General features: G+C 45.6%; 11 protein-coding genes across 11 annotated transcripts; 6 read left to right on the top strand and 5 right to left on the bottom strand.

The window, feature by feature from the left end:
- Positions 1-638: 638 nt before the first annotated feature.
- On the bottom strand, positions 639-1,702 carry EDB82DRAFT_556923 (uncharacterized protein; the record flags this gene model as incomplete). Its single annotated transcript, XM_025736419.2, has 2 exons — positions 639-1,213; positions 1,273-1,702. 2 exons carry the CDS (start codon positions 1,700-1,702, stop codon positions 639-641), a joined length of 1,005 nt encoding a protein of 334 aa, XP_025587028.2.
- Positions 1,703-2,360: 658 nt separating this feature from the next.
- Positions 2,361-2,813, top strand: EDB82DRAFT_537500 (putative oxalocrotonate tautomerase; the record flags this gene model as incomplete). The annotated part of the gene is made up of 1 exon (XM_025736418.2): positions 2,361-2,813. The coding sequence occupies one exon, from the start codon at positions 2,361-2,363 to the stop codon at positions 2,811-2,813; it is 453 nt and encodes a 150-aa protein (XP_025587027.2).
- A 1,164-nt stretch (positions 2,814-3,977) lies between these two features.
- Positions 3,978-6,193, top strand: EDB82DRAFT_198577 (uncharacterized protein). Its single transcript, XM_025736414.2, has 3 exons — positions 3,978-4,531; positions 4,590-5,222; positions 5,277-6,193. The coding sequence occupies exons 1-3, from the start codon at positions 4,257-4,259 to the stop codon at positions 5,830-5,832; spliced, it is 1,464 nt and encodes a 487-aa protein (XP_025587023.2). The 5' UTR covers positions 3,978-4,256; the 3' UTR covers positions 5,833-6,193.
- Positions 6,194-6,258: 65 nt separating this feature from the next.
- EDB82DRAFT_567348 (uncharacterized protein) lies at positions 6,259-8,714 on the bottom strand (the record flags this gene model as incomplete). Its single annotated transcript, XM_065609844.1, has 5 exons — positions 6,259-6,400; positions 6,469-6,572; positions 6,643-7,415; positions 7,470-8,222; positions 8,269-8,714. The coding sequence occupies 4 exons, from the start codon at positions 8,712-8,714 to the stop codon at positions 6,553-6,555; spliced, it is 1,992 nt and encodes a 663-aa protein (XP_065465094.1). The 3' UTR covers positions 6,259-6,400; positions 6,469-6,552.
- A 1,917-nt stretch (positions 8,715-10,631) lies between these two features.
- On the top strand, positions 10,632-12,489 carry EDB82DRAFT_462532 (uncharacterized protein). Its single transcript, XM_025736413.2, has one exon. It carries the CDS (start codon positions 10,898-10,900, stop codon positions 12,470-12,472), a length of 1,575 nt encoding a protein of 524 aa, XP_025587022.2. The 5' UTR covers positions 10,632-10,897; the 3' UTR covers positions 12,473-12,489.
- Positions 12,490-12,524: 35 nt separating this feature from the next.
- On the bottom strand, positions 12,525-13,871 carry EDB82DRAFT_502210 (uncharacterized protein). The gene is made up of 2 exons (XM_025736412.2): positions 13,159-13,871; positions 12,525-13,101 (listed from the first exon to the last, which is right to left on the bottom strand). Exons 1-2 carry the CDS (start codon positions 13,481-13,483, stop codon positions 12,713-12,715), a joined length of 714 nt encoding a protein of 237 aa, XP_025587021.2. The 5' UTR covers positions 13,484-13,871; the 3' UTR covers positions 12,525-12,712.
- Positions 13,872-16,003: 2,132 nt separating this feature from the next.
- Positions 16,004-17,203, bottom strand: EDB82DRAFT_198553 (Alpha/Beta hydrolase protein). The gene has a single exon (XM_065607191.1). The coding sequence runs from the start codon at positions 16,760-16,762 to the stop codon at positions 16,100-16,102; it is 663 nt and encodes a 220-aa protein (XP_065465093.1). The 5' UTR covers positions 16,763-17,203; the 3' UTR covers positions 16,004-16,099.
- A 392-nt stretch (positions 17,204-17,595) lies between these two features.
- Positions 17,596-18,467, top strand: EDB82DRAFT_502204 (uncharacterized protein). The gene is made up of 2 exons (XM_065608663.1): positions 17,596-17,960; positions 18,005-18,467. Exons 1-2 carry the CDS (start codon positions 17,621-17,623, stop codon positions 18,046-18,048), a joined length of 384 nt encoding a protein of 127 aa, XP_065465092.1. The 5' UTR covers positions 17,596-17,620; the 3' UTR covers positions 18,049-18,467.
- A 1,268-nt stretch (positions 18,468-19,735) lies between these two features.
- On the top strand, positions 19,736-22,671 carry EDB82DRAFT_537496 (heterokaryon incompatibility protein-domain-containing protein). The gene has a single exon (XM_025736410.2). It carries the CDS (start codon positions 19,958-19,960, stop codon positions 22,514-22,516), a length of 2,559 nt encoding a protein of 852 aa, XP_025587019.2. The 5' UTR covers positions 19,736-19,957; the 3' UTR covers positions 22,517-22,671.
- An 892-nt stretch (positions 22,672-23,563) lies between these two features.
- Positions 23,564-24,680, bottom strand: EDB82DRAFT_446697 (ankyrin repeat-containing domain protein; the record flags this gene model as incomplete). Its single annotated transcript, XM_065607802.1, has 2 exons — positions 24,207-24,680; positions 23,564-24,006 (listed from the first exon to the last, which is right to left on the bottom strand). Coding segments are annotated over exons 1-2 (786 nt in total), but the record flags the coding sequence as incomplete, so codon positions are not given.
- A 226-nt stretch (positions 24,681-24,906) lies between these two features.
- EDB82DRAFT_502199 (uncharacterized protein) lies at positions 24,907-25,595 on the top strand. The gene has a single exon (XM_025736407.2). The coding sequence runs from the start codon at positions 25,073-25,075 to the stop codon at positions 25,541-25,543; it is 471 nt and encodes a 156-aa protein (XP_025587017.1). The 5' UTR covers positions 24,907-25,072; the 3' UTR covers positions 25,544-25,595.
- The last annotated feature ends 680 nt before the right edge of the window (positions 25,596-26,275 follow it).

The raw sequence follows: 26,275 nt of genomic DNA, 5'->3' as shown, positions 1-26,275 counted from the left end.
ATCTTCAATCACCTCAACATTAACCACCGCATCTTACCCAACCGTCATACCTACTGCAACACCTGGTCCAACAGATGTACCCGACGATCCAATCTGGATTGGCACAAGCGAAGAAGATGGAGAGAAGTACCATATCGATTTTGCCTTCGATGGTACCAAGAATGCTGCATGCAACTATGGAGTCATTCCAGTTCCAGAGCCAGACAATCCCTGTAGCCATCCCTTCCTGTTACCCAACGGATTCCAATACTCTTGGGAGGGTTGTGGAGGGCCTACTTGGATGACTTGGAAGTACCCATCGAGTGACGACCCTGAGCACCACACGTTGCACGAGGGGAATTGTGAGGATAAACCCAAGAGCTTTGACTGTAAGGGTGTTTTTATATCAGTCCGATATCTCTGTGGGAATAAAACCGACTCATAGATTAAGTCTATAGTGGCAGGGTCTTGCAGGGAAAGTGTTTGAGTTGTTTCAAGTTTGTTGTAAAGCAGAGAGCTTCTAACCTTGGATATAATTCTTATTCTGCACGGTTGTGTAGAATGACTCCAGCGGAAGATATAGTTAATCTTGCCAGGTTGTTATAGAATATAATATTTTATATAACCTCTATATACTCGTGTCTTTATGCTATCATGGCCTATACTGCTTGAGCTTCAAGTGCAAGCTGCTGGTCAAGAACGCCTCGAACAAGGTCCGTCAATGACTTCCACTTGATGTTCAGGAAGCGATTGGCTGCTTGGGGAACCACATCCATGGGCGAGCCCTCTTTAGCTGTCGACTCTAGCTCAAACTTTGCGTCAGGGTAAAGAGCCTTTGCCTCCTTGCCAACCTCAGGCCAAGACGTAGGCTGGCCGGTAAGGATGAATTCTTGGCCGTCGGGGATAGTTGCAACCAGGGCCCCCACAAAGGCATCTGCAACATCCCTGACATCGACAAATAAGGGTGGAATAATGATATTTCCGGTGCGGACTGTGTCAAAGAAGAACTTGTTGATACTATCAATTTGCTCAAACCTTTCCTGGAAGATGCTAGGGCCTACCACAAAGGTAGGATGGAAGGTAAACAAAGAGAAGGTAGGACTGTTCTCCAATACCCACTCTCTCGTTTTCTCGTGTGCTAGAATCTTGGAACCTTGGTACATAACGGCATTTCCGGCTGGACCGTCGGGAACATCCATGTTCGCGTCGACCTCCAGCTTTTTGCCTGAGTTTTCTATGGGAGTTTTTCTTAGTGACGGACTCTGGAATATTCTGAAGAATTTATTTTCATACCTTGAATTGAGATTGACGGATCCTGCAGACCACCAAGAGGCATTAACGCCAAGATGGACGACATTACCAAAACCCTCTGGACAGAGGGTGCAGACTTAGCAGCGTTCAGAACTGAGATTGTTCCTTGAACAGCCGGATCGATGTAATCCTTTTTGAAGTCTGAACCCTGTCCCAACATAGGCGAAGCAATGTGGACAACGAAATGAACGTCGCGTACAGCCTCTTCGAAGGCATCGGGTTTCGTAAAGTTCGGTACATGAACAAAGTCCAACTGGTTGGCAAAGTTGTTGAAGTGGTTCTTGAGTTTCTCGATCTGTTCGAGTCGTCGGATGCTGAGGCGGACTCGATATCCTGCCTTTAGGATCTGAGTAGCGACATGTGCCCCAATGAAACCGGTGGCTCCAGTGATAAAGACTAATTGTTGTGACATGATGCTTTCCCTGATGCAACTTTCTTGAATGAATAAAATACTACTTCTTGGGTGAATGTGAAAAGCAAACTGTAGTTAACTATTGATATTTTATACTGATAGCTCGTTTAGTTATGTGTTTAGTTCTGGCACTATATGCCATATAGTTTACCAGTTTATTGATCTGGTGCTTATTAAACCCTCCGACGCTTATCATTCTATCTAGCTTAATTATATATTTAAAACCAATCAAGCTTTTGGGACAAATTCTAGTCCTTCCGGTCGGAGCGATTAGTGAACAAGTACAGTCGCATTCAGAATCTTCGTTCCACTTTAGTTATCGTTGGTAACATAATTTCCCCGACGGGCTCCGATTTATACCTTGTTTCTGAAACCATCCGCGGCGAAACCCTCACATGGATTGAGGAGGGTCTTCAGCATGTCAATACGTGTCATGGCCGTGATTAATAATCTTGGCGGTGCGAAAAAAAGCGTAAACCGGGACTATAACTAAAGCACATAGTAATTATATAATTGATTTAGATAGTATACTCTTCACCTGGCTAAGATTATATCACACATATTCATCTTCCTTCTTATCTTATCTCTCATCGCCCGACTTGAGTCAGTTCACACTTCCAACATCAACTCTTCTCGCAATCAGCATAAACATCTCAAAATGCCTCTTTGGGTTATTTACCACACTCCTGATATCTTCCTTGATGATGCATCCAAGCAAGAGTTGGCAAAAGACATCACGTCATTTTACACCAACGTGGGCTTGCCCGCCTTCTATGCAATTGTCAATTTCATTCCATTACCAGCCGGTTCATTGTGGAAGGGCGGAGAAATTCCCGACAAGCCTTTCGTCCGTATGGCGGTAGACCATATTGCCGTCAGGTTGAACAATTCTGTCGAGGAGTATAACCGGGTTACCGAGTTGGTGGAGAAGGCCCTGAAGCCGCATATCGCTGATAAGGGCTACGACTATGAGTACCACATCGACGAGACGGAGAGAGGACTTTGGCGCATCGATGGGTTTATCCCACCCCCTTTCAACAGTGATGCTGAGAAAGAATGGGCTCGTCTGAACAAGGCCGTTCCATACACCGCCGATAAGATTGACAACTAAAACTATTGAGAATTGGGAGTGCATTTACGTCAATCTCGTAAAGAAGGGAACATTCATGTTAGGATGGGAACTATAAAATGCCTCCCAACCTCCCGTTGCAGCTCATCAATCACAACCTTACACCACATGCAAGGCTATTTAGCAGATTCATAATTCACTGTGTAATCCGGTGTAAAAATATAGACCTTATTCGTTAGCCTTATCACGCATTGAATTCCACTACCAGCGAAAATTGTATCCTTTGTAATAAATACCACCTTATGCATAATTAGTCCAAAGAGTGTGAAACCTCTCCTCACGAAGCGTCTACCTAGCGTACACAGATGCCAATCATTTAGGCTTCCGGTACGTATCAATATCTTATCCTGTAGTTATATAACTTTTGCTCTAAGCGGCAATCAGGAAATGAGTGGCGGTCGCCGTTGGTCGACTAAAGGAGACATTTAGTCCCTTGGAGGTAAGGCAGAGCATTGGGCTTGAAAACTTCGGCAAGTCACAAATCATTAACTTCACTATCACAGCCACGAGCTGCAAAATATGAAAGATGCCAAACTAGAAGCCTCGATACAGAGAATGGTCGACAAATGCTCCGACAGAAAACAGAACAATAGGCCAAGTAGCTTAGAAATGCTAGAAGAGGCTCGTAATGTGCTCGAGACAAATCAGCTCATGGATACATTGCCAATTTCATCGCGACTCCATATCCAGGCAGTGCATGGTCTTTTGGGTGGTCACAAAGGAGTCTATCTCATGCATGCGTTCAACTTGGTGGCGGAGCTCTTGGATGATATCGTGCCTTTCCATAACAAGCTGGCCAAAGATCGCCGCAAAGAGACAATCGAACGACTCTGCGTTCTTTGGAATGACGGTGTCGAACGGTGTTTCCAGGAGTATCTAAATGACTTCTCACTCCACATTCATGTGTTGCTCCCATTTCCATCTCTAGCAGCATTACTTAAATAATAGACAGGAAATTCCTTGCGTCGATTTGTTATTTCCGTTGCTGACTTATCTCGGTTCGTGCTGATGAAATGCTGCTGCAGATTGCTGCTTCTCAATTAATTTCGTACACTTGCGGAATGGGTCAAGTAACATGGGAAGTACCCGAATTCGCGTGTGAAGTTGCATTCGGAATGCGGAAAACGCTAATCTAGCTTTCCGAGCTCTCTATCTGCCCCTCACCACTCATTTAGCATCCACTATCCACTGTCAAGCGTACAACTCCCTTCAGTCGGAATCAAGGCTGGGTTACTTTGACCAGAAATAGAAAATACTTCCGTTCGGACAAAGACGGCATTTCGGACTTATATGTTATCAGGTATACGGCCCCATTTTTCGACATGTAGTTGCAGTGCTATATTAATCTATGCTCTGTAAAGATTGGCAACAATAAAGGCTCTCTCTCAGTATTATATCTCCTATTCTCATCTTCACATAAACAGAATGCCTAGAACACAGGAAGGATATCTCTGGTGGCAATCCCACACGGAGAGTGGCCTAGAAACCCAGGCTGTTGTTCCCAGCAGCCATCATATCAATGATACCTACGATGTTATTGTTATCGGGGCTGGCTTTGCTGGCCTAGTTTCTGCACGAGATCTCGCTGCCAAAGGTCTCAGGGTCCTGATACTTGAGGCTCGAGATCGCATTGGAGGACGGACTTGGACCGCTCGAGCTTTTGGGGAGGAATTTGAGATGGGAGGCACCTGGGTCCATTGGTATGATAACACTGCTCTGTTGAAAGAAACATCCTAACCCAAGGATGTTACGTTACAGGAATCAGCCACATCTTTACATTGAACTTACCCGGTACAATCTTCACCATAATCTGAAGACTTCAAATGGAACTTTGAAGCCAGAGGTCACTTATTGGCAGGGAACTGCCGGTAAAAAATCAGCTCTTGACCAGAAGGCTGTCGAAGATGCTATGGTAGCCGCTGAGAGACTTGCCAGCAAAGTCTTTTCTATCGATGGCTACACTAGCAAGGAGCTCATGCCTTATCCGCATGACCCAACCCGCCTGGCACCTTGGTGCAAATACGACCATCTCAGTATCCGTGACAGGCTTGATGCCATCACTGATGAGTCAGACGAGAATAAGGCATATTTTCAAGGATTGACAAACACCTTCGCTACCTCCCCGTCGAACGAGATTGGCTTCACAGAGGGTCTCCGGTGGTACGCTCTTGGTGGCCACACGTTAACACAGCTATTCGAATCAGCCGGTTTGTATAAGCTTGGAAATGGCGGAATGACATCATTTGCCAAAGCCATATTTGAGGATTACTCCGGCGCAGCTCTTTTTAGCACCGAAGTCACCAAGATCAGCCAAACTCCAAACGAGGCTACTGTCACTACCAAAGACGGACGTACTTTATCCGCAGGTCGTATTGTCTGCACCATACCATTGTAAGTGATTTAATATGCTTACACTTTCCTGCTGTGCTAATTACTTGTCTTAAGGAATGTGCTCAAGACCATTACGATCGAGCCGCCTCTGAATGCGCTCAAACAAAAAGCACTTGACAAGGGTCACATCACTGGGGGCGCCAAAATTCATTACAAGCTTCGACACATTACTCCTCCTTGGTATTATCACGGGCTCCCACCTACACCTTTCTGTTTTGCTTTCACAGATCACAATGGGACAAAGAAGGAAAAGGATGGAACATACTGCATTGGATTTGGACTCAATGGCTGCTTCCCGGACATCAAGGATACTGAAGAGGTAATTGGAGCTTTCAACCATCACATTGGTGCAGATAACGAAGTAGACGGTTATCTGTCACATGATTGGGTGAAGGATCCTTTCTCTCGGGGAACGTGGGCTTGTTGGGGTCCTTCATCCAGCACAGTGTACCTTCAGGAGCTGCAGCTCCCTCATGGCCGCGTCATGTTTGCAAGTGGAGATACGGCTAACGGATGGCGTGGATTCATTGACGGTGCACTTGAGCAAGGCAAGAAGGTGGCCAACGATGTGTTGCGTGAGCATTCTAAGAGTCAGAGAGCTAGGCTGTGACGATAACTGATGCCCTGGAAGAAAGATAGTAGAAGCTTATTCAGTTGCCAGCCCGTAAATGAGTTTATTTACTTAACCTTTATAGGTATAGTGTTTCAAGAAATACAGTGGCTAATGAAAACTACGTTATAGTCCTAGCAAGCCTTCCTCCGTACCCCTCTACTAGAGGGTAGACATCGTTCGGCATACACCTGCGACTGTCTTTAATTTCTTAAGTAGCTAAAGCTATGGAAATGTTCAGGCAAGGACCCATCCAGATGTCTTAGATGGAACTTATCGGGGGTGATCTTGGTATCATGTCTCGGACTCTCGGACTTAGCCAGCAAACAAAGCAGAGCTAGCTCCATGGTCTTCCCTCACCAATAAAATACACGATCTCCTGCTAGCTTACCCCGTGCAAACATTCAGGCTAAACCCATTTCAACCAAAAAGTGCGAGCGATAATAATCTATAGATCTGCATGCTATCTCTTGTCTTTGTTTATCGAAATGTAACCGAAATTCCCCCTTGAGGGAGTTACGTTGGTACTCTTCCTATGGATGGTATGGTTTCTATAAATCAATTAAATGTAAGTTGAAAAGATGCCTGAACGCTTCCCTTCTCCAATTGAGATGTAACAGCTTACCCTTCTTGCAGGCTGGTTTTTATCAAGGGTCTTCAAGGGTCTTCAAATCGTTGGCCACCAATCGTAACGCAAGCGTTCTCATCTGGGCGCTCTATCTATGACGGAACAGTAAGCAGTAAGTCATTTTATTTGTATTATACAGATGATCAATACTTTGGGGATATTTCAATAATACATCAGTCCAGACTCTGGCTCTTCGACATAACGATGGGAAAACCCACAATGCTTTGAACTCCTTCCAGTCTCGTCCAACATTACACCCCATTTCAAAGGATACAGTGGTGCCACCACCTGTGGCCTATTATCTGGATCGTGACAAGTGGCAGCAATGGCCAGACTACAACTTCCCACCACAGGCATGAATGTCGGAAAGCGCAAGTAAGCTGTAACAGCCACTGCAGCAGCCATTAGAACTGCAGTTATAACAACGAAAATCATCGCGATAGGCGAATATCCACAAGATACCAGGGCCCAAGACATATATCCTCCATTATCTCGATACCAGTAATGATGCCAAGTCTCAATGGCAACAACAAAGATACTTTGTGAAAGCATCCAGTGTACTAGTATTGATGTTACTAGAAGTGGAATGCTGAACTTATATGGAAGTTGTAGAAAATATCGGGAACGCTGGTTGCCTTGTGGGCTTGATGATACGCGCAAGGGCTTTCGTGTCTGCCCAAAATCGCTCCATTCTTTTGCCGCTGCCATGCTTGTAAACAGACCGTTATACTGGAAGTACAATAACGAAAAACCCAATTGGGGAAGATTGGACAATATTGCCATGGATGCTAGACTGTTATCTTGAAGATCGTACGGCGTAATACCCTGTATGAGAGTAACTTCAGTTACTGTTCCAAACCCGAGATCCCATAGAGACTTGATGTCTCGAGGGCCAGGGAGTGCAACAATACCCCTGATAAGGAATGAAACAGCAAATATAAGAGCTAAAGCGTATCTATAGTAAACATATTAGCCCTGAGACACTCTTGTGATAGATCGGAATTCTCACATTACAATACTGAATTTCCATCGTCTCTTGCTTGCAGCAAAACCCCAGCGTCTACGCTTCCCATCATTTATACAAGGCTGATTCCAATTATCATTTTTGCGGACAAGTCTCGCAGAGGCTAAGCCACTTCCGCTAGAGACTATGTCAGGCGTTATGAGGAATGACTGAATAGCGTCACCAATAACGAACAAAGGCTCCTCTGGTGGATAAGTCGCCGCGTATACTAGTATCATTAACTTTATGGCGTTCACTACCAGTATGGTAATGGCGATATTCCTGTCGAAGTTCAAGCGGCATGTTTGCTGTATAGGCTGGCTGAGACAGTATTGAACGCGATTCCCGAATGGCCTCCAGTTATCCAATCGACGCTTTATTTCTGGTAAGAAAGCCCAGCATGTGCGACTACACGTTGCGTCTGGGCATATCCATTCATATCCAGAAGGCAAGTTAAGGTTACAGGAGAATGATTTTGTTCCCGATGCTGTAATACTTTCTGTATCGTTTGTTGTATCTACGACGAGGATAACATCGCTTCGTCTTGTTTGGAATGGTATGGCATACTCATTGATGCACTCCGCGTTGGTTAGGTTATCGAGCCTCCCTTTTTTGGCAAGTTCTAACATATAGTAACTCCATGGGTCGGTGCCTTTAGGAACATAACCGGGTTCTCTCTCCAATTGTTGGAAAGTATCATCGAAGGTATAGACATTGTAGCTAGAGGCAATTAAAGACGAATATACTACTGAGTTGAATCTAGAGTAGGTTAGGATGTGAATATTTGTCTGTTAGGGAGCCTTACAGTAGATGTAAAGGAAGTGAAGAAATAACAAGTAGGCACCAGAGTATAACTCTTTTTGGGGAGATCTTGCTCAGGTTGCGAACGCTGAGGATGCCGATATCTAGCCATTCCCGATTAGCATGAGCTTTGTCGATATCCGCTCTGGTAGGTGCAGAGAGGCACTGCATTCCATAGTTGCTTGCTCCAAGCAGGACAGAGCTGAGGATATTGATGAGCAAGTGGATGAGGACATTAAGGTTCCTAGATGTAGAACAAGACCCTTCGAATATTACGCTTCGCCCTTTGTTTGTGCCAGGACTATGCCTGTCATCGATTTTCTGCGCCTTCGTCGACCAGATGACAATAACGAGGTTGATTACGAAGACGACAACGCAAGCGCAAGCACCTCCGAAGATAGACTTCTTCCAGTCTGCAATCTTCTCTTTCCGGGAGATTTGATGAGCCATTATAGTGGATCGAAGGTTTAGATGGCAGCTTCATGATCTCCCTGGGATGAGCACTCCTTTTGTCTGGATCAAGTCAGATAGCCCTCCCTTCCAAGTGGCGCTGCACAGACAGCTCGCCAAGAACAGTGGCTTTTGGCTTGTCAAGAATGCCTTATGGCGTTCAGTTGAAACTTACTTAGCTTTGCCAAGCCAACAGACTCGAAAATCGCTGTTTTAACTGGCCAAAAGCAACTCATCAAGCGTGATTGAGTCTTCAAAGGTGTCGTAGCAGCCAGGAACTAGTCTGAACTTTGTGAGACCCGTGAGGCTTTGCAGCTTGGCAAAGTATCTACGCTTGAATATCTGACTAGTCGAGCGTGGGACCGCCGCTGATGTTTCTACGTGTAATCATTTCAGCGAGTGACAACTGTCAAGGCCTTATCGTCGAGTACTTACGCTACCGATGCCAAAGAGGTTTTCTCCTCCTCTGACACGCCATGTCCGCCTTAAAAGGTGATCAAGAGGTTATCTTACAGACTGAAAGAGGGGTAGTGAGACAGCCAATGTTCACAGGTGTAAGAAGGTTACTGACATCGCTGAGTTAGCTCTTATAGGCCGGATGTGTTCATTATGAAGATGTTCCCCTCATTTCTTGCACGGAAGCACATTTATCAAAGTGGTCCTTTTCAGTCAGCAGGTTTGTGGGCAGATATAGTTCATACTTCATACTAGATAGTTGCAGATATAGACAAGATTTACACGGCTCTACCGCAGAATATCTTGCAAGGTCGGTCTCTTCAAAATGTCAACTACTTCGGTTATAAATAGGCAATGCGTTGAGTTCCTTTTCGATATTTACTGATGACTTACCAGAATTTATTTAGCCTCCTCCTTTTCACTGCTTTGTATTTTGTTCGTTCGGTCCCGCTTATCGTTCAATCCACATTTAGCTGTCCCAGCTTATCTCTGCTCTTGTTGCCAGTCTGTAAACACATATTCGCATCGATCTTTTCTGGCTACTTTCCTTTATAACTTTTACCTCTGCTCTTCAGATTCTCCGATCAACCTAATATTAATCATAATTCAATCGCCGTACAAGATTACAGCGACCGAAGCACTAGAGCTCAATAAGACCAATATGATGTTCGTGGAAGCGTATACCACATCTCTCCTGGACCGCATCGATGAGCGAGAGTAGCATGTCCCTGGTCTGTTGCATGCTTAGATGTTACCGCAGTACCAGCCTACGGAGCAGAAAACATCACAAACATCTGAGCTCGTTGAACATCACTCCGCAAATGGGTCTAGTGAGTCGGTGAGAAGCTCTCAAGGCTTTAGACATAGAGGCATGTCTCGGCCTTCTACTCAATCGGAATTGTTCAGGTAGCCACGTAATTCCACAGTCTCAGTTGCTGATCTATCTCACTTCTAGAGTTTAATATGCAAATGAAGCTCTTCGGTTGCAGACCTTTCCTGGTACAAAAATATGATAAATCATCAATCGACACAGGCCTTCGGCAGCTATAATTCGTGATATATTTCTATCTTTCAGCTTGATCTGTATTTGTCTGGCGCTACTTGTAAAGGACCAATTGGTATCTTTCCAATGTCTTAGAAATCCAACAGTCATCTTAGCCCACCACAGGACGTCCTGAGAAATCAAGACGAATCATTTTGACCGCTCTTTCAGCTGTCAAATGGGCGAGAGGCAGTTTGGAGAGTTGAAGCTATTTGGTAGATTCCCCTCCCATCCAGCGAGTACCCGAATTGGCAAGCTGAACATCTGTGGCTTGCTGACACGCAACTCCCTCGCAACGACATCGGTACATCACACAGTTACTCACGTAATACAGAATTGTATTCTTGCACTTGTCATTGGCCAAGGCCCGTCCAGGTAAGTCTAGACTGCGCCACGTTGATTTATCACATACCTGCAATGAAACGAGGACTCACCTGAGCCTGTGTTTGCTTGCAGATATCGTGTTTTTATCGGTATGTGAGATTTCAGCTGAAAATATTGTAATGCAAAGTGCCCCGTGGAGAGGTATAAGCTGAGCTGTCTGTGAGAGCTGCGCGGTATTTCGCATGTTAGGGTGAGTCTACGAGGCTTCGGAGAACAGGTATAAAGAGCAGGAAAGCAGCTACCTTTGTTCCGTATTCCCCATTACTTCATCATTCAAAGCTTGCTTACCCTTTTCTAAACAATGACTATCACCACCAAAATGGAGCCCTCTTTCCAAGGGAACCAGTTCTTCCCTGGTACAGCTGCCTACAAGCGTGCCAATAACATCTACGCGACCTCCACCTATGGCGCAAGTCGCGACATGAACCCCTCAGAGATCCTTCAGCCTTCTAGCATCGAGGACATTCAAGAGGTCGTCAAAGCTGCTGCCAGGGTGGGCAAGCCCCTCGCCATCAGATCCGGAGGTCATCAGTACAGTGGTGCATCTTCAACTGACTCTCGGGGTATTCAGTTGGACTTGAAGCCTACCTTCCGTCGTCCTAATGTTGATCTCAATATCCTGGGGGAAAATGGCAAGGTTTACCTTCGCTCTAGTGTCAGCTGGCAACTGACCGAGATCTTTGACTTTCTGAAGGACAATGGTGTCTTTATGCCGACTGGTCAGTGCTCTACCGTCTGTCTTGGTGGACATGTTCAGACTGGCGGTTACGGCATGCTTGCACGATCGTTCGGTCTTCTCGGAGATTATGTCCGTGAGCTTGAGATTGTCGACTACAAAGGTGACGTAGTCAAGGTCACAAAGGACTGTCACCCAGATCTTTTCTACGGCTTTCTCGGAGGCAGCCCCGGCAACCTCGGTGTCTTGACGCACTTCAAGATCGAAGTTCAAGATGACAAGAACTACCAGGGTTCCAAGGGCATGTGGGTTGGCTTCGGCTATTCGGAGAAGACACTCAAGACTCTCCTGGATATCCTTGTACAGAAGGGAGAAGATCCAAAGTTCCCTCGTGGTTATGACTTCACTGTCAATATTGTCAGTAGACAAGCCAATTTGCTAGATCTTTTCCCTGGTTCTGAAGACGAGCTCAAACAGAAGCTGCCAGACGATATCCACGACGGAAAGGACAACATTGCCGATCTACTTAAGTTTAAGTACGCCATGGTTGTCGTCTACGCACAATGGGTCAATCTCAACGAGGAGCCATATTCACCCGACCTCTTCAACCAAATCAAGAGCGTGCCAAATGATTTCAAGATTGTCAAGGAAGCTCCTGAGGGTACTCCAATGTCTGCTATCGCGGCCATGTGGCTGTTTGGAAGCCCTCGTGAATTTCCTTACCCCTACGACAAGCGCACCAACAGCACCACATCAACCGAGCTCTCCAAGACAGGCTGGTCATCTTGGTTCTCCGGTCGTATTAACGAGGTCATTAAAGACAAGCACAATGGACTCTGGGTCTCATCTCAACTCCAAGTTTACGGCGGCAAGCAATCCATGTTTCAGAGAAACGCGGGCAACGGCACCGCCTACTGTTTCCGAGATGCCACCTTTGGCGGCACTTGGGATGTGTTCTACCAGGGTACGAAGGATGCAGCTGAGAAGTGGCAGGCGGCGAATGATGAGGGCAGAGCAAAGTACTTTAGCAAGGAGGATCGGCGTGTTCTTTGGGGATCGTATGGTGATTGGAATATGAAGGATGTCTGGCAGTTCTACTACGATCCTGAGACGTATAAGAAGGTGCAGAAGATCAGGCAGACCTACGATCCGAAGGGGACTTTTACTGCCAACCCTTTCTGCGTGGAGGCTTTAAAGTAGGTTTTATCTACAGAGAGTCTTAGTAATTTTCTAATAAGATTATTAAACAAATCCTGTACTCTAGTCTCAATGTGGCCTTATAAGAATGTCTAGAAGACAAAGGTTACATCTGGCAACCCTCGACCACCAGTCCAATTACCACTCAGTCACTAACACCATCAGCCCGGCAGTTTAGCGATTTTGATTCCTTCTGGCTATAGCCCAGTATCTTCCTACTTCGAGCCTCGGGAGAAGCCTCTCTTATGCCGTCTTCTTAGTTCCCTCCACTGGTCGAAGCATCACTGGTTGCCCACGTCTTCCCTTGTCATATCTCGCCCGGCCGATTTCTCGGAAGCCCATATTCTCATACAGCGGTTTTCCTGGAATACTCGACTCAAGTACCGCGGGGACACCTTCCTCTTCGCAACGGTCGAGACCCCATTGAACCAATCTTTTTCCAATCCCAGTCCTTTGGCACTTTGGAGAGACGGCCAACCAGCAGAGGCGCCAGCGCTCAGGAGGATACAGCTTTTCGGCTTCCTGAAGCCCTGACACTACTTCCACGGCGTCGTCCAGTGAGACGCCGGGAGCTGGTTTGCGGAGGATCAACTGGTAGAACATAGACCACATCACACCAAGCCTTGTGAGCTCTGTTTAGAGACAGGTTATTTGTGGTTTCTATAGCTGTAGCTGGGATGTTGACTTACTCTTATTCCAAGTATCTCCTTGCCAGCATTGTGCAACATCACTCGTTCCATGGCGGCGCCAAACTGCGAAAGCGAGAAAATCACTTCTCTCTCCGCCATTCTCTCTACAAGCGGCTAGAATAACGGTACCCTTTTCCCCATACGCTTTGCTAAGATGCATCGACCACATGCCCCGAAAGGACTCGGGGTGTTCATGGCGGCCTGGAACGACAAGTGAGAACAGGGGATCGTTGATGAAGGTGTCGCAGGCCAAGACGATGAGTTTGTCAAGTTGATCGAAGGAACTAATTCGAACGATCTTGAGAGTCGGGTTGCTAGTCTCCATTGTGTTGGATGTTTGTGAAATTCAAAGAAGAGGTATGAGGCTAATGATGCTTCAATGTTGATTGTCTATAGTCATATAATTGTAGCTGGTTTCACAACACATCCTTGCAGCAATTAAGCCTTTTTATAGTTTTCGAGGATAAAGGCATAATGCCATGTTGGGGACTACAGTTGCTTGCCACGCAAAATTCTCAAGAGTTTTGCATACATTGGAGTAAGCCAACAGGCTTTGCTGTCTGGTCATCGCACTCGCATATGCTCCCTCTGAGCTTGTAGTGTTGAAGACTCGGAACGCTTTCTGCGGGTTGCATTATCATTGGTCAGCAACTAACCTGAGTCTTACCATGGTACCCGCGGCTTCCGCGTGTTGTTCAGTCTGACCGAATGCTGACCTGTCTTGGCAAAACTCGGACAGAAACATGCGTCATCAACAAATGTGTTACGATCAAGCATGATGGTTAGTCATCTGCCACAGTTGTAGCTGACCTATAGATACCGTTTGGCCGATGATAGTGTTATTCGTCCAGCATTATTCACTAGATAGTTATTATTCTACTAATGCTTTCTGCCACAATTAACCGCCCACTGAAATACTACTAGACTACATTCTAAGCTGTTATTTTAAACAGTCTATCCTCCTGCTATACTGCAGAAAATGCCCTTTCCTGGACGCAGTATAACTAAACGGACCCTGCCATGTGGACCATGGGATAACCGTCGAAGGGGACATCGATGTCAAGCTTGTCGTAGCGCTCAGGCCAGAGTATGTGAATCCCCCACAAGAATGCTCTGTGCAGTCTATTACGGACCTGACTTAATGTCTGTAGTGTGATGGAGGGCGGCCTTGTTCATGATGTAAGCTTCGCTGGCTACAATGCACTGAATTCAGTAGACCTGCCAAATCAGAGGCTTTGGTATTTCTCAGACAGCCCAGTGGCCTTGCAATGCCCTCCAGCGAAGACGCTCAACATATAAAATCATTTTTTGCTCTTATGGGACCGAGTTCATCACCGCTTACCGAGTCTTTCTCTCAGTCTGCACTAGCACATTTCTTAGATATATCCTTCCCGGTTCGACTCCTTGTTTCTTCGATTGGCCGAGTCAGGTTACATCTTTTAGAGAACAAATCCCTTGATACGCCAATCAAGACATTGTCTTGGATTCCCAAAACTTGTCATGAGATACGTCGGCAATTGCAATCTGCAAGTGGTACCGTGGATATATCACCTGAAGCGAGATCTCTCATCCTCCTACTTACGACGTTAAGTTGCATTTTTGAAGCAAGTTATATTATCACTCGTACAAGCTCGTATTGAAAATTTGCCTCTGTAACCAGAGGTTAACTTAGGTACAGCTCATGATAGATAATTCCGGCTATGGTGCAATTCTGGTCATTAATTCGCTTCCGGTACGGATCGTCGAAATTTTCCATACGGGGCCTCCCTTGTCACACATTGAAACCTGTCTACTTACTGTTTACCAATATGTCCAAGCGACTCTATCCCTCGTCTGCGATGAAGATACTTTCCTCGCTGATATTCTCTGCCAGGAGCAGATACTGAGGGTTGACGCATATGGAAGCACCGACTCCACTGCCGCTCGCCTTGTTTCCCAGTTCCTGGTACTTTTTGCTAGATTCAACGCCCGGTAAATACGCCGTGTCTAACTGTTTTAAGGCAACAAGAGGCTAATTATGTCACATAGCTCCATTCAGTGGCTTAGGCAGGCGCAAGGTCTTTTGCAAGCCCGGCAACAAAGTGAACCTTGGTCTGCCTCGTTACAGGAGACATTGGATGCATCATGTCTGGATTTCGGAAAAGGCATCTTTGAAAGCTCTTTTGAACTACTTGATTTAGCGGCTAGGATTTGCCCGAACCCTGCGGGCACCCCCTATTATGTTAATGAATTTAGGTCTTTTCTTACCGCATCTTATCATCGTGCAATAATTAGTATCGCTCGGCTCTTTACGGACATCCTCTGGACATGTGTTGGAAGACCTCCAGCGGTCGATGAAATCCCTCGCCTGGAGACTCACGCATTGGCTGCTCTTGCCATCCTGGAGCGAAGGCTGTTGCCCGATAGCGCCGAGTCCCTTTTCTATCTGCCTCTGATGCGAGCTGTGGCTCTGGAAGTTCGACAACCAGAAGACAAACAACGCGTCATGTAGGTGCTAAATGATGTCGCTTTGAACGGATTTGTGGTGGCTAGGACTTATCAGTCTGATATCCAACTAGCTTGGGGCTTATGTGACAGCGAAATGGACAATCTGGAGTCGGGAAGTGGTTCTTGAAGTTTTAGAGGATGACTCGAAGACAGTGGAGACAAATTGATGTAGTCGATACGCCCAAGTATCCATGCTAGGCAATTGCTTCTACCAGAATTCAGCTTGTAAACGAAGTGTCAAGTGCATCGTCAGTCTTCATGAGATATCTGGGGTATGTAAAAGGAAAACGGTTATTGTCAAGGCGCCTTTTGGCATGCGTGTTTTAACAGAGCACGCGCATCAATATGAGCTATGTGGCTTTCGTAGCTTTGTCCATTTGCCTTAATGGACTAGGATGTACTTGAGCGGCGCTGGCTTAAACAGGACTTGCCTTTTAATCTCTGTAAGGTAAGTTTATATAGAGTCCTTCTGAAGCCATTCCGCCGCCGCCTGCACTGCTTGTTCTCCCTCTATTCGAAAGCCATTGAAGTACCCGCTCTCTACAATATCATGTGGTGTATCAGGCTCAACTATCAGTGTTATATCGTTTCCAGCGTCTCTCATATCACGGGCCCATCCCGTAACCTCATCATAAAGAAGCTCCAGATCTCCAACATGAACCCATAGCTTTGTTACAGTTCTGAAAGGCTGAGATTTGAGTGTAATATAGGGCCCACTTCGATCAACGATTTCTTGAGGCGCAAACGATTCGGTTGCCCACTCAGCAAAATCTGCTGGTAAATAGTCCGTATGGTAATTCTTTCGATGAAGGACATGATCTGCTGATGCTGACCCCGCGATATCTATCCAGGGAGACCATAACATCGCAGCTCTTGGACCTGGAGTAGCGGGTAGATATTCCTCTACATACCTCAGTAGGAAAATAACGAGGTGTCCGCCTGCACTATCACCGCTTAAAACGACATTCTTTGCCGAAATTCCCCAAGATAGGATGTGGAGATAAACTGTGATTGCATCTTGAAGAGCTGTTGGGAATCGCCCCTCAGAAACGCACGTTAACTTGTACCCGGCGAACAGAATCGTGCGTGTGATGTGCCCTGAGAAGACATTTGCCATGTATCCGCTATCGACTGGAAAGGGACTTCCCAGAACATAACCTCCGCCGTGAAAATGGAGAATAATGCATTCTCATTTTACCATTTTCGATAAACCAGATGAGTCGGGAACATCAGGATACCATATAGCTCGGACAAAGCCAGGCTTGATATCCTCATCCTCCAGTGGCCCACGATAGGAATTCTGATCGGAAGATGGTGGGATGGAGATGAAGCGTATTTTCAACCCTTTATGTTCCGTTGGCATTGAGGTCATGAGGCGAATACTGGTGTAGAATTGCATGAGGTAGAACATTAACTTTCGGCCCAAGGCTTGGTGCAGCGTCCATTTTTGATGGGGACGATTGCAGCTACTTATGTAGTAGAAAGCCAACGGTATAAGTAGGATGAGTCGGAAGACTAAAATGCAGGCGTGCCATACGAATTGGAAAGATACTAAGAGAGCCATGCTGGAGTTATTGCAAAGGGTTTAAGCAATTTGCGACGCCCTGACTTGGGAAGGGGAGGGTACAGATTAAATACACAAAAGATGAGTGATTCATAGATCCACAAGTTTGCCAAAATTACGATTATTTGCATAGAGGGTTAAGGGTAGATAAGGAAACCAAATGAGGGAATACAGAGAAGCCCAATTTACGGTAACATCCACGGTCACAGTGGAGTTTAAGTCAAACCGTCAACCAGGGTGGCACAATGACTACCAGACACGGTTAGATTTTGGTGGCCGATCCAGTCCCAATTTCTACATCTGGTATAGCTACGTCGGCCATCAGACTACCTCATTTGGACGACGCTTTAAGCGCCTTGATGCGTCACGACTTTGGCTGTCGCCTCGTTTCATCCTTTGCGCCTCTACATCATGTCATCTCAAGATAAGAAAACACCAACAGTGATTGCACCCATGTACAAGCTCACAGCGACCCATGCGCTGGAGCTAATTAACAACAATACTATCTCAGTGGAAGAATATGCCAAATCGCTCTTGGACCGCATAGAGGAGCGGGACCTCGCAGCTAAAGCATGGGCTTACCTAGGTGCGGTGCTTTATGGACTATTGACACTTGTAATTGGAACGCTGACACTGAATAGATCCTGTTTATGTACTGAGCCAGGCGCGAGCCCTCGACAAGGTTCCAGTAAACAAGAGGGGCCTCTGCATGGTCTTCCAATCGGTATCAAAGACATCATGAACACTAAAGGTATTTGCAAGTTCCATGTGAGAGAAAAGGCTTACACATTCTAGACATGCCGACGCAATATGGATCTCCGATTTATCAAGGACACTAACCAGACTCCGACTCGTCCGCAGTCGTAATTCTGCGAGACGCTGGCGCACTCATCTTTGGTTTTTACTTCTCTTTTTGAAGGACTGATATCCTGTCCTGACTCTGAGATCTAGGCAAAACAACCACAACCAAATTTAGCGTGACCAACTCAGAACCCGAGACGACCAATCCTCACGACCCAAACCGTACTCCAGGTGGCTCGTCGTGTGGCTCTGCGGCAGCTATAGCTGATCTACAAATACCACTTAGTGTTGGATCACAGACTGGTGGTAGCGTCATTCATCCAGCATCATCCACTGGCATCTTCGCTGTAAAACCGACATTCAATGCTATTGCAGTCAAAGGCTAGATAGCAATTATATTATCCTTTAATGTTTTTAGTTTCTTTAGACTAAGCATTATAGATCTAAAACTCCTAGCAGATATATTTTCCCTTAATGATAATAGGGCTCTAAAATATATTTCTTTAAGTAATATCTCTGTTGCTATAATCAAGACTCCTATGTAGTCTGCAGCAGGCCCTAGAACCATATTGACCATTGACAAAACTATTACTATACTCTGTAGCAACAGCATTGAGGTCGAAGAAGTCCCCTTCTGACACGGTCAGAACTGATCTAAAGGTGATTCTTATGCGGTAAAATACAGAGTAGTATTCCCAATTAGATCCTACTAAAGAACAGAAGCGTTGAAGGCAAGAAGATTGCAATATCGTCGGTCAGCTTCTTGTCCTCGATCTTTCGGGGTAATGCGGGCTCCCTCTTGGTATAGGTCCTGAAGTAATGCAATACAGTTTATTCTTCAAATTAATAATATTACAGTCTACACTATTATTAAGAAATAGAGATTTTCAATATGCTAATTATCTGCTGCTGCGCTTAAGGTCATAATTCTTAACTCAGATAACTAATTATTCTAACCCTAATGCAGTTTATTAACTATTATAGTAATATAGCCATATTGTATTACTTCTACTAAGAACCCATCCAAGCCTTCTATATCGCCGCCGTTGATATCAGGATTAACATACTGTGCCTGACTCCGCGTTGTAGGATGATAATTCTCTTCTAAGAGAGACGTCGTCATTCGGCTCACATAAAGTTCGCGACCCTCGCCTATGAGAGCACGGTTCACATCCATAAATGCGTAGTAATTCCTTATGGTTGGCACAAAGATACATGACACATATGACTTAGGGGTTAGGGTTGTCACATAATGAGTTATTTATCCAATAACGTTTCTAGTTTGTACCAATTTAAACATTTGTTGAACCAACAACTAATTACTATTGGCCGATGCTTGCAAATGAAACGCTCTCCTGTCCTCAAATGTCGTTGCCTGATAAAAAGAGCCGTGCAAATTAACCGTAAATTCCTACGTATATAAATAGGTACTGACGACTCTATTAGCGTTAAAATAAAATCCACTACATATCGTTGTCCGCATTAACCTACACCGTCTCGTAACGATTGATTGCTTCAGAGACGTGCTTCATAAACGCCAACACTGTATCAGAGCCACCACCCTTTCGACACCAAATACTAAATAAGCGCCACGAAATGAAAGACGCCAAGGCTGCAAAAACCTTGATTGCTTTAAAAGCTGCATTGGCTAAAGGTTTCGATCCTAATACAGTCTATGATTGCCATCGCACGTACTCTCTGGATGATAGAGAATTGAGGCGATAGAGGCCTACAGCTACATGTTTGCACTGGGCTTTCGAAGAGTTGACTCTCGAAGTCGCGGATTATCTCCTCCAACATGGTGCTGATATCGATCTTTATAACCATGGGCAACTCACCGTTCTCCACGAGGTTATCTTGGATGAGAACGAAGAGGCAGTCGCATTTCTGCTGGGAAGGGGCGCAGACCCTGAGAGGCGCTATCCCGATGGTATTAGCTGTCTATGTATGGCACTAGTGATCAACAATGTCGCCATTTTTCGCCTTTTGGTTGATGCCATATCTGACCTAACCACTGCTTCAGTCGGTCGTTGGACCATCGTCGACCTTGCACTTCTGGCAGGAGATCACAGAGCTTTGGAAATACTTTTGCAGAAAGACCGAACCTTGAAACCTTCTCCGTGGAATTGTTCTAAACTCCGAGAGGTTCCGGAGGAATGGAAATCCCCTTCCAGAGCCAAGCAACTGCTTGCGATCTGTACTAGCAAAGTCCTAATTCCTCCCTCGGAGCTGTACGAGATTTACACGTATATCCTGCTTTCGCTGACCGGAACCCATCATGTTGAGTCAGGTACTATAATGCCAATGTTGCTCATCAAGGATTTCTTTCGAGCCTTGTATGATGCCGCATGCATTACCATGCCAGCATCGCGGGTGATACTCTGTCAGCATTGCTTATCCTTCCAGCACTTCTGTAGCAAATCCGGCGATTGGTTCCAGATTCACGAAAGTCGGGGTGAGCTTGATGAATGTGCGCAGAACTGTCCATTATGTCGTTTGGTTGTCGACGCTTTTGATAATGCAGAAGACGTCGCAAAAAAAGAAAATGGAATCATTGTGAAGCATAGGAATGGAGATTGTGGAGGAATAGCAAGGATGTGTTACTTTTGCCTGACTGGAAAGTCGAAGATTGAAAACGACCATATTCCAGTGCAAGAGGGTACAGCTGCAACACCTATTCGCTTTATGCTTTGCCACGATGATTTTTTAGGGCCTGAGCCTCAAGAGAAGACCTCATTGATCGCCGAGGACAGACAGAAAAAGCTTACGGTCAAGTTACCTATAGATGTAATTGACGAAGCATATATTCTTGACCCAAACACCTCAGTTGGGCTTGACATATCGACAGGATCCCCGCAATCCTTTGATATAGCGGCGAGATGGCTCGACCAATGCCGAGGATCAAGTGATCATGGGGACTGCCAAAATGCCTACCCTAACAAGAGACGCAACTTGAGGCCAGAGTTACCAACTCGGATTTTGGATCTCAGCAGCTTTCCCAATATTCGATTAGTCGAGACCAACGGCACCAGATCCGCGTACTGTGCACTTTCGTATTGTTGGGGAGACATGGCGATTAACACGACAACTACACGTGGGAATGCCTCCATACACATGGAGGGAATACCTATGGAATCTCTTCCGGTATTTATACAGGAGGCCTTGGTGGCAGCTCGAACCTTGGGATATCGATATATCTGGATCGACGCTCTATGTATAATACAAGACGATCCTGATGACTGGGACAAAGAGGCGTCAAGAATGAAGGACGTTTATTCGAACGCCGAGCTGACATTATCCAGTCTCGTTGCAAGTGGCTGCCATGAACATCTGTTCCGCTCACGCGGCGTTAGGAAGACACGGCCTGTTCCTTTTGAAATTTGGAGACCAAAAGACAAGCGCCCGTCGTGGAAAGAGGAAGTCGTCTATCAATACGTCGTTTATCCGTCATTCCTGATTGGTGGTGGCGGCGATCCTAATGGCTTCTCTAGGGCTGACAGTGTCGTATCAAAAGCGCCCATCACCTCTCGCGGGTGGGTTTTGCAAGAGCAGATGCTGAGTACCAGAATCCTGTACTTTGGCTGCAATCAACTCCTCTGGGAATGTCTTTGCGTTGCAACAACCGACCTGGACCCCTCCAGAGTCATGACTACCAGGGGACTTGGGACGCACATTGAAAGGAAATATGCACTACAAGGTCTAACCGATCCGAAGCTCCGGTACGATTCGGAAAGCAGAAAATATCAGCCATACGGAACTTGGCAATCTCTTCTTACGAACTATACTAAGCGCCACCTCACAAACTCATCTGATCGTATTCCTGCATTCTTAGCAATTTCCAAGGCCCTAGAGAGCGCAATAGGTGATGTGTTTATCGCAGGAGTTTGGAAAGGAGAAAGGCTATTGGAAAGTCTCTCCTGGAATGTGAGAGAAGCAGCTGATAAACATCCTCAGGAACCTTCGTGGTCTTGGGCATATGTGGGTCAAATCATCCACTTCGATTGCCTCGTACAGGGGTACAAATTAGCGCTGTCTATTCCCCTGGCTACCATGGTCTCGTTTGACGTACAGACGAATTATTCACAAAGCAACATATCGGGTTCCATCAAACTTCGAGGAATACTACATCAAAAGAAGTTCAACATTTCGTCTGAAAGTAATGGTGTATTTTTCGATTATCAAGAAGATACAGTGGATAAATGTTATGCTCTGGATCTTGTAGCTCTTGATAAAGAAGTTACTGATGAGTATTCGGAGGACTCGGATGGAGATGAAGTGGATGACATCCTGCCAATAATCGTTGTTAGACTCCTCTTGAAGCCAGTTGATCAGACTGATAGCTCTGAAATTCCATGCACATTTAGGAGAATAGGAATTTGCAGAGATGAAGGAGACCGCGATCAAGTTTTGGAAGACGTGCTACTACCCCAAAAATATAGTGATGCGAAAGGAGTTTGGAGTGGTATTGAATGGTCTGAAGGGGATCAAATCATCACCATAATTTAGACTAAAAGTTAGGATTTAAGTCATGTAGAATTTTGAGGTCCTCATTGAGATACTAGTCGCACAGTGACAGCAGGTTTTCTTGCATGTGTATACATTGTTTTATGAGGGATATGCAAAAATTGTCAGTGACACGAAATTAGTAAGAAACAAAGGATGGCTGACTTGTCAGATTATTCAAAGAGTTTGTTCGTTGTGATGGGCTGTTTGATGCTTATAGAAAGGATGAATGCCTGATGTGTGCCAAGCTAAGCGACTGTTTACTGCCAGCGCAACGCAATACTCACAGGACGGAAACAGCCTTCAGTGGGGTTTGGAGGAGCACCCGCGACGAGAAAGTTCAGACGATGCTCAGAGCCATATCCTACACAATCCAGGAGCTTTGTGCAAGAAGAAAGAATATTTACTTCAAGTTGCAATACCTTCTAAAACATCCAAAGGAAGCATCTGGCTTCCAGCCGCGCAGTAAGCAAGTCAGATGTACCAGCTTCCAATTGGTAGACATAGTCACCCAGACTTCTTGCCTCGTTCTGTGGCGTAAACACTGGACGCATGCTATGAGACAAAGCGTGAAGCGACAAAGTGACAAATCTTGACAAAACATGGTCTTGTCGATTAAACCAAAAACGGGTATTAACAAATGCCGCAGCCTGGGCAAATAGAAGATCTTGGACGTCAAGAAATTGGCTCCAGCGTTGGAGACCCTGCCTTGTTCACATCGACAGATTCAAGGCAGTTTCTCATGACCTGCTGTGGGAGAATTCAGGCCATTGAAAAGAGCAGATTGTCACTCGATGAAAGTGTCTGGTCTCTAGTTTGTTTGCTAGAAGAAATAGGATGCATTCCCAACTGGGTTATCTAAGTAGCATTCGTCCTTAGTACATTTACAATGTCTTTATACCCATTCTGCTCTGCACATAACAGTGCCGTTTGACCAAATATATCCTCAGACTGAACAGAAGCGCCCTTCTTCAGTAGCTGCTTAACGATGCCATCATGCCCCCTCTGAACTGCTACTAAAAGCGGTGTCTTCCTGTATACATTACGACACTCAATTGCAGCACCATTTTCAAGTAACAACTCAACAATTGCATCGTACTCCCGATCGACTGCTGCTAACAACGGTGTCTGGCCATATCTATTCTTGCACTCAATCGCAGATCCCTTCTTCAGCAGTAGCTCAACGATGTCATGGTGCCCTCTTTGAGCTGCTACTAGCAGTGGCGTCTCTCGATATCTGTTCTGGCACTCAATTGTAGCGCCCTTATTTAGCAGCAACTCAACGATGCCTTTATGCCCCCTTTGCACTGCCACCAAAAGCGGTGTCTCTCCATTTCCATTTTCACAGTCAACTGAGGCGCCTTTGTCAAGTAGTAATTTGATAAGAGTATCGTTCCCCTTCTCAATAGCAAATACTAGAGGTGTACCGGTATCTGTGTCTATACAGCTAGTGTCAGCGCCCTCCTCAAGCAGTAGCTCGATAGTAGCATAGTCTGAAACACTGATTGCAGCAATAGTGGTGTCCGACGATAGCGATCTTTCGCCTCGATGTCTGCACCCCTCTGAAGCGGCAGTTTGACAGTAGTGGTTCGTCTTTTCATAACTGCTTTTAACAGTGGTGTGCGACTGTATTTGGTGTCTTTTGCTTCAATGTATGCACCCTTGTCGAGTAGTAGCTTAATAGTAGCACCACGTCCATACGTAGCTGCTTTCAGCAATGGCGTACGACTGTATTTGGTGTCTTTTGCCTCAATATATGCACCCCCCTTGAGTAGCAGTTTGACACTAGCCTCATGTCCATTTGTAGCTGCGAAGATCAGCGGCGTTCGACTATGGCCATCTTTTGCCTCGATGTCTGCGCCATTCGCAAGAAGTATATTGATAATAGCACTTTGTCCGTAGCAGCATGCTACCATAAGATCGCTTAAACACTCCCTCGGGCTCGGCAAAGATGAAAGCTTAGACCACGTCGAGTAGCTCCTCGATCGTGTATCGCAGATTCTCAGAATAGCAGGTATAATAGGAGCACTTTCCATGAAATCAGCCTCATGGACATAAGCGCCCCAATTTCTAGCCGAGTAACTCAAAAGAGGCTGCCTACTGTAATATTCGGAGGGACCTCTGGGGGAATGGATGGAAAATCAGCGAGTCGGCGTTTGAGTTGAAGAAAATCCAGAAATATTATCCTAAACGGTATTATTAAAATGGCATCACTCTATTACTACTCGTCAAGCATATAAAGCTCTACAAAACTAGTCACAGCTGGGTTCAATTACTGCCTAAATCCTTCGCGACGCTAAAATAAAATCTTACGGGACAACGGACTTTTAGAAATGGCCGAATGTCCAAAACACCATAGTTGATCCGACGGACTATTTACTACTTTCCTGAAGCTTTCAACCCAAGAAATTAGCCGCAGTCTTTATTCTATATAAGCCATCCAAGTGTCCCGAAACTATAAGGAGAAGTATTTTATTAAACACTTTATCCACAGACTCATAAACTCTCTTCTTTCCAAACCACCAAATCAACAACTTCCTCTCAATTACTACAAGCAATATGTCGACTACAAACAGCAAAACCTTCAAATTTTACACCTTCTTCTTCAAATGGATTGATCCCATCATCGCTCTCGGAGGAGCATATCTGAACTTCATTGATCCAATTGGCGCAGTGACATCAATGGCTCCCAACTCAAAATACGACCCGGATCAAGTTTTTCTCTTCCATCAGAGCGGTGGTCTTGCGTTGGCCGTTGCTTTTCTGTCTGCTGCTATTCCCCGATATTCGAAAGATATCATGTTGTGGAGGATCTTGCAGTTTTCATTGCTGCTATCCGACCTGGCAGGCATGAGTGGAGTGGGCTTTGCTATGGCGCGCCAAGGGAGGCTTACAGGAATCTGGACTTCAGATGATTGGGGTTGTGGTGGATCCTATGTCTTCTTGACCTTGCTGAGACTGCACTTTTTGGTATTCAGTTATAAAATTGCTGGCATGAGCGACAACCAGACGGTTAAAAAGCAGAGTTAGACATGCTACCTCAGCACTGGGGTCGCTTCCTAATCAATTTACTATATCTACCTCAAACCACCCTGTGTATATTTCCCGCTGTCTTTATTCCGCCCAGAAGTCCGCCGCCGCATCTCGGATCCATGAACAAGTTTTGCATATGCACAACAACAAGGGCGGTTGTCTCTGGGTTTATAAGAACAGAGGTGTCAGAAGGTGTTCGACTCACAGTCACTCGCAACGCCGGTTAATACCCCCAACTAAGCTCGCACGTCTTACTATCGTGATCAAAGTACCATCAATTGCCTTTTAGGCCAAATTCCAGAGGCGAGGACATCTTAGTGGGTGATAGTAAGACGACAAATTGGAGCCGGGTTGAATAGCAACTACATTGTATCATTCTGGGCGTTTGAACCTGCTTGGCGCCCTCTGCACCCTCTTATCACATGTCCCCTCTTTTCATGACTTACGCATTCCGTCGGCAGCGTGACGGACCAACGAGGTGTTGAACTTAGTTAGTGGCGAATATGTCCTACAGAACTGCCCACTTGATCAATTTCAACACTACTTTCAATCCCTTGCATGAAACTTGCCCATGAAACATACGCCATATTACAGTGTCTCTGTATCATGACATTACTATATCAGCCAATGTACAGTAACCCAGTCTTGATACCCCGCATTAGCTCTATGATTTAGCATGATGGCAACTTGGGCTATTGAGGCCGCTGCATATTTGGCGAGTGTGCAGGT

The sequence above is a fragment of the Fusarium venenatum genome (genome assembly GCF_020744135.1).
Source record: "Fusarium venenatum strain MPI-CAGE-CH-0201 chromosome Unknown EDB82scaffold_2, whole genome shotgun sequence".
Classification (NCBI taxonomy): Eukaryota; Fungi; Ascomycota; class Sordariomycetes; order Hypocreales; family Nectriaceae; genus Fusarium; species Fusarium venenatum.
The sequence above is the reverse complement of the archived record's forward strand: the minus strand, read 5'-3'. Positions and strand labels throughout refer to the sequence as shown.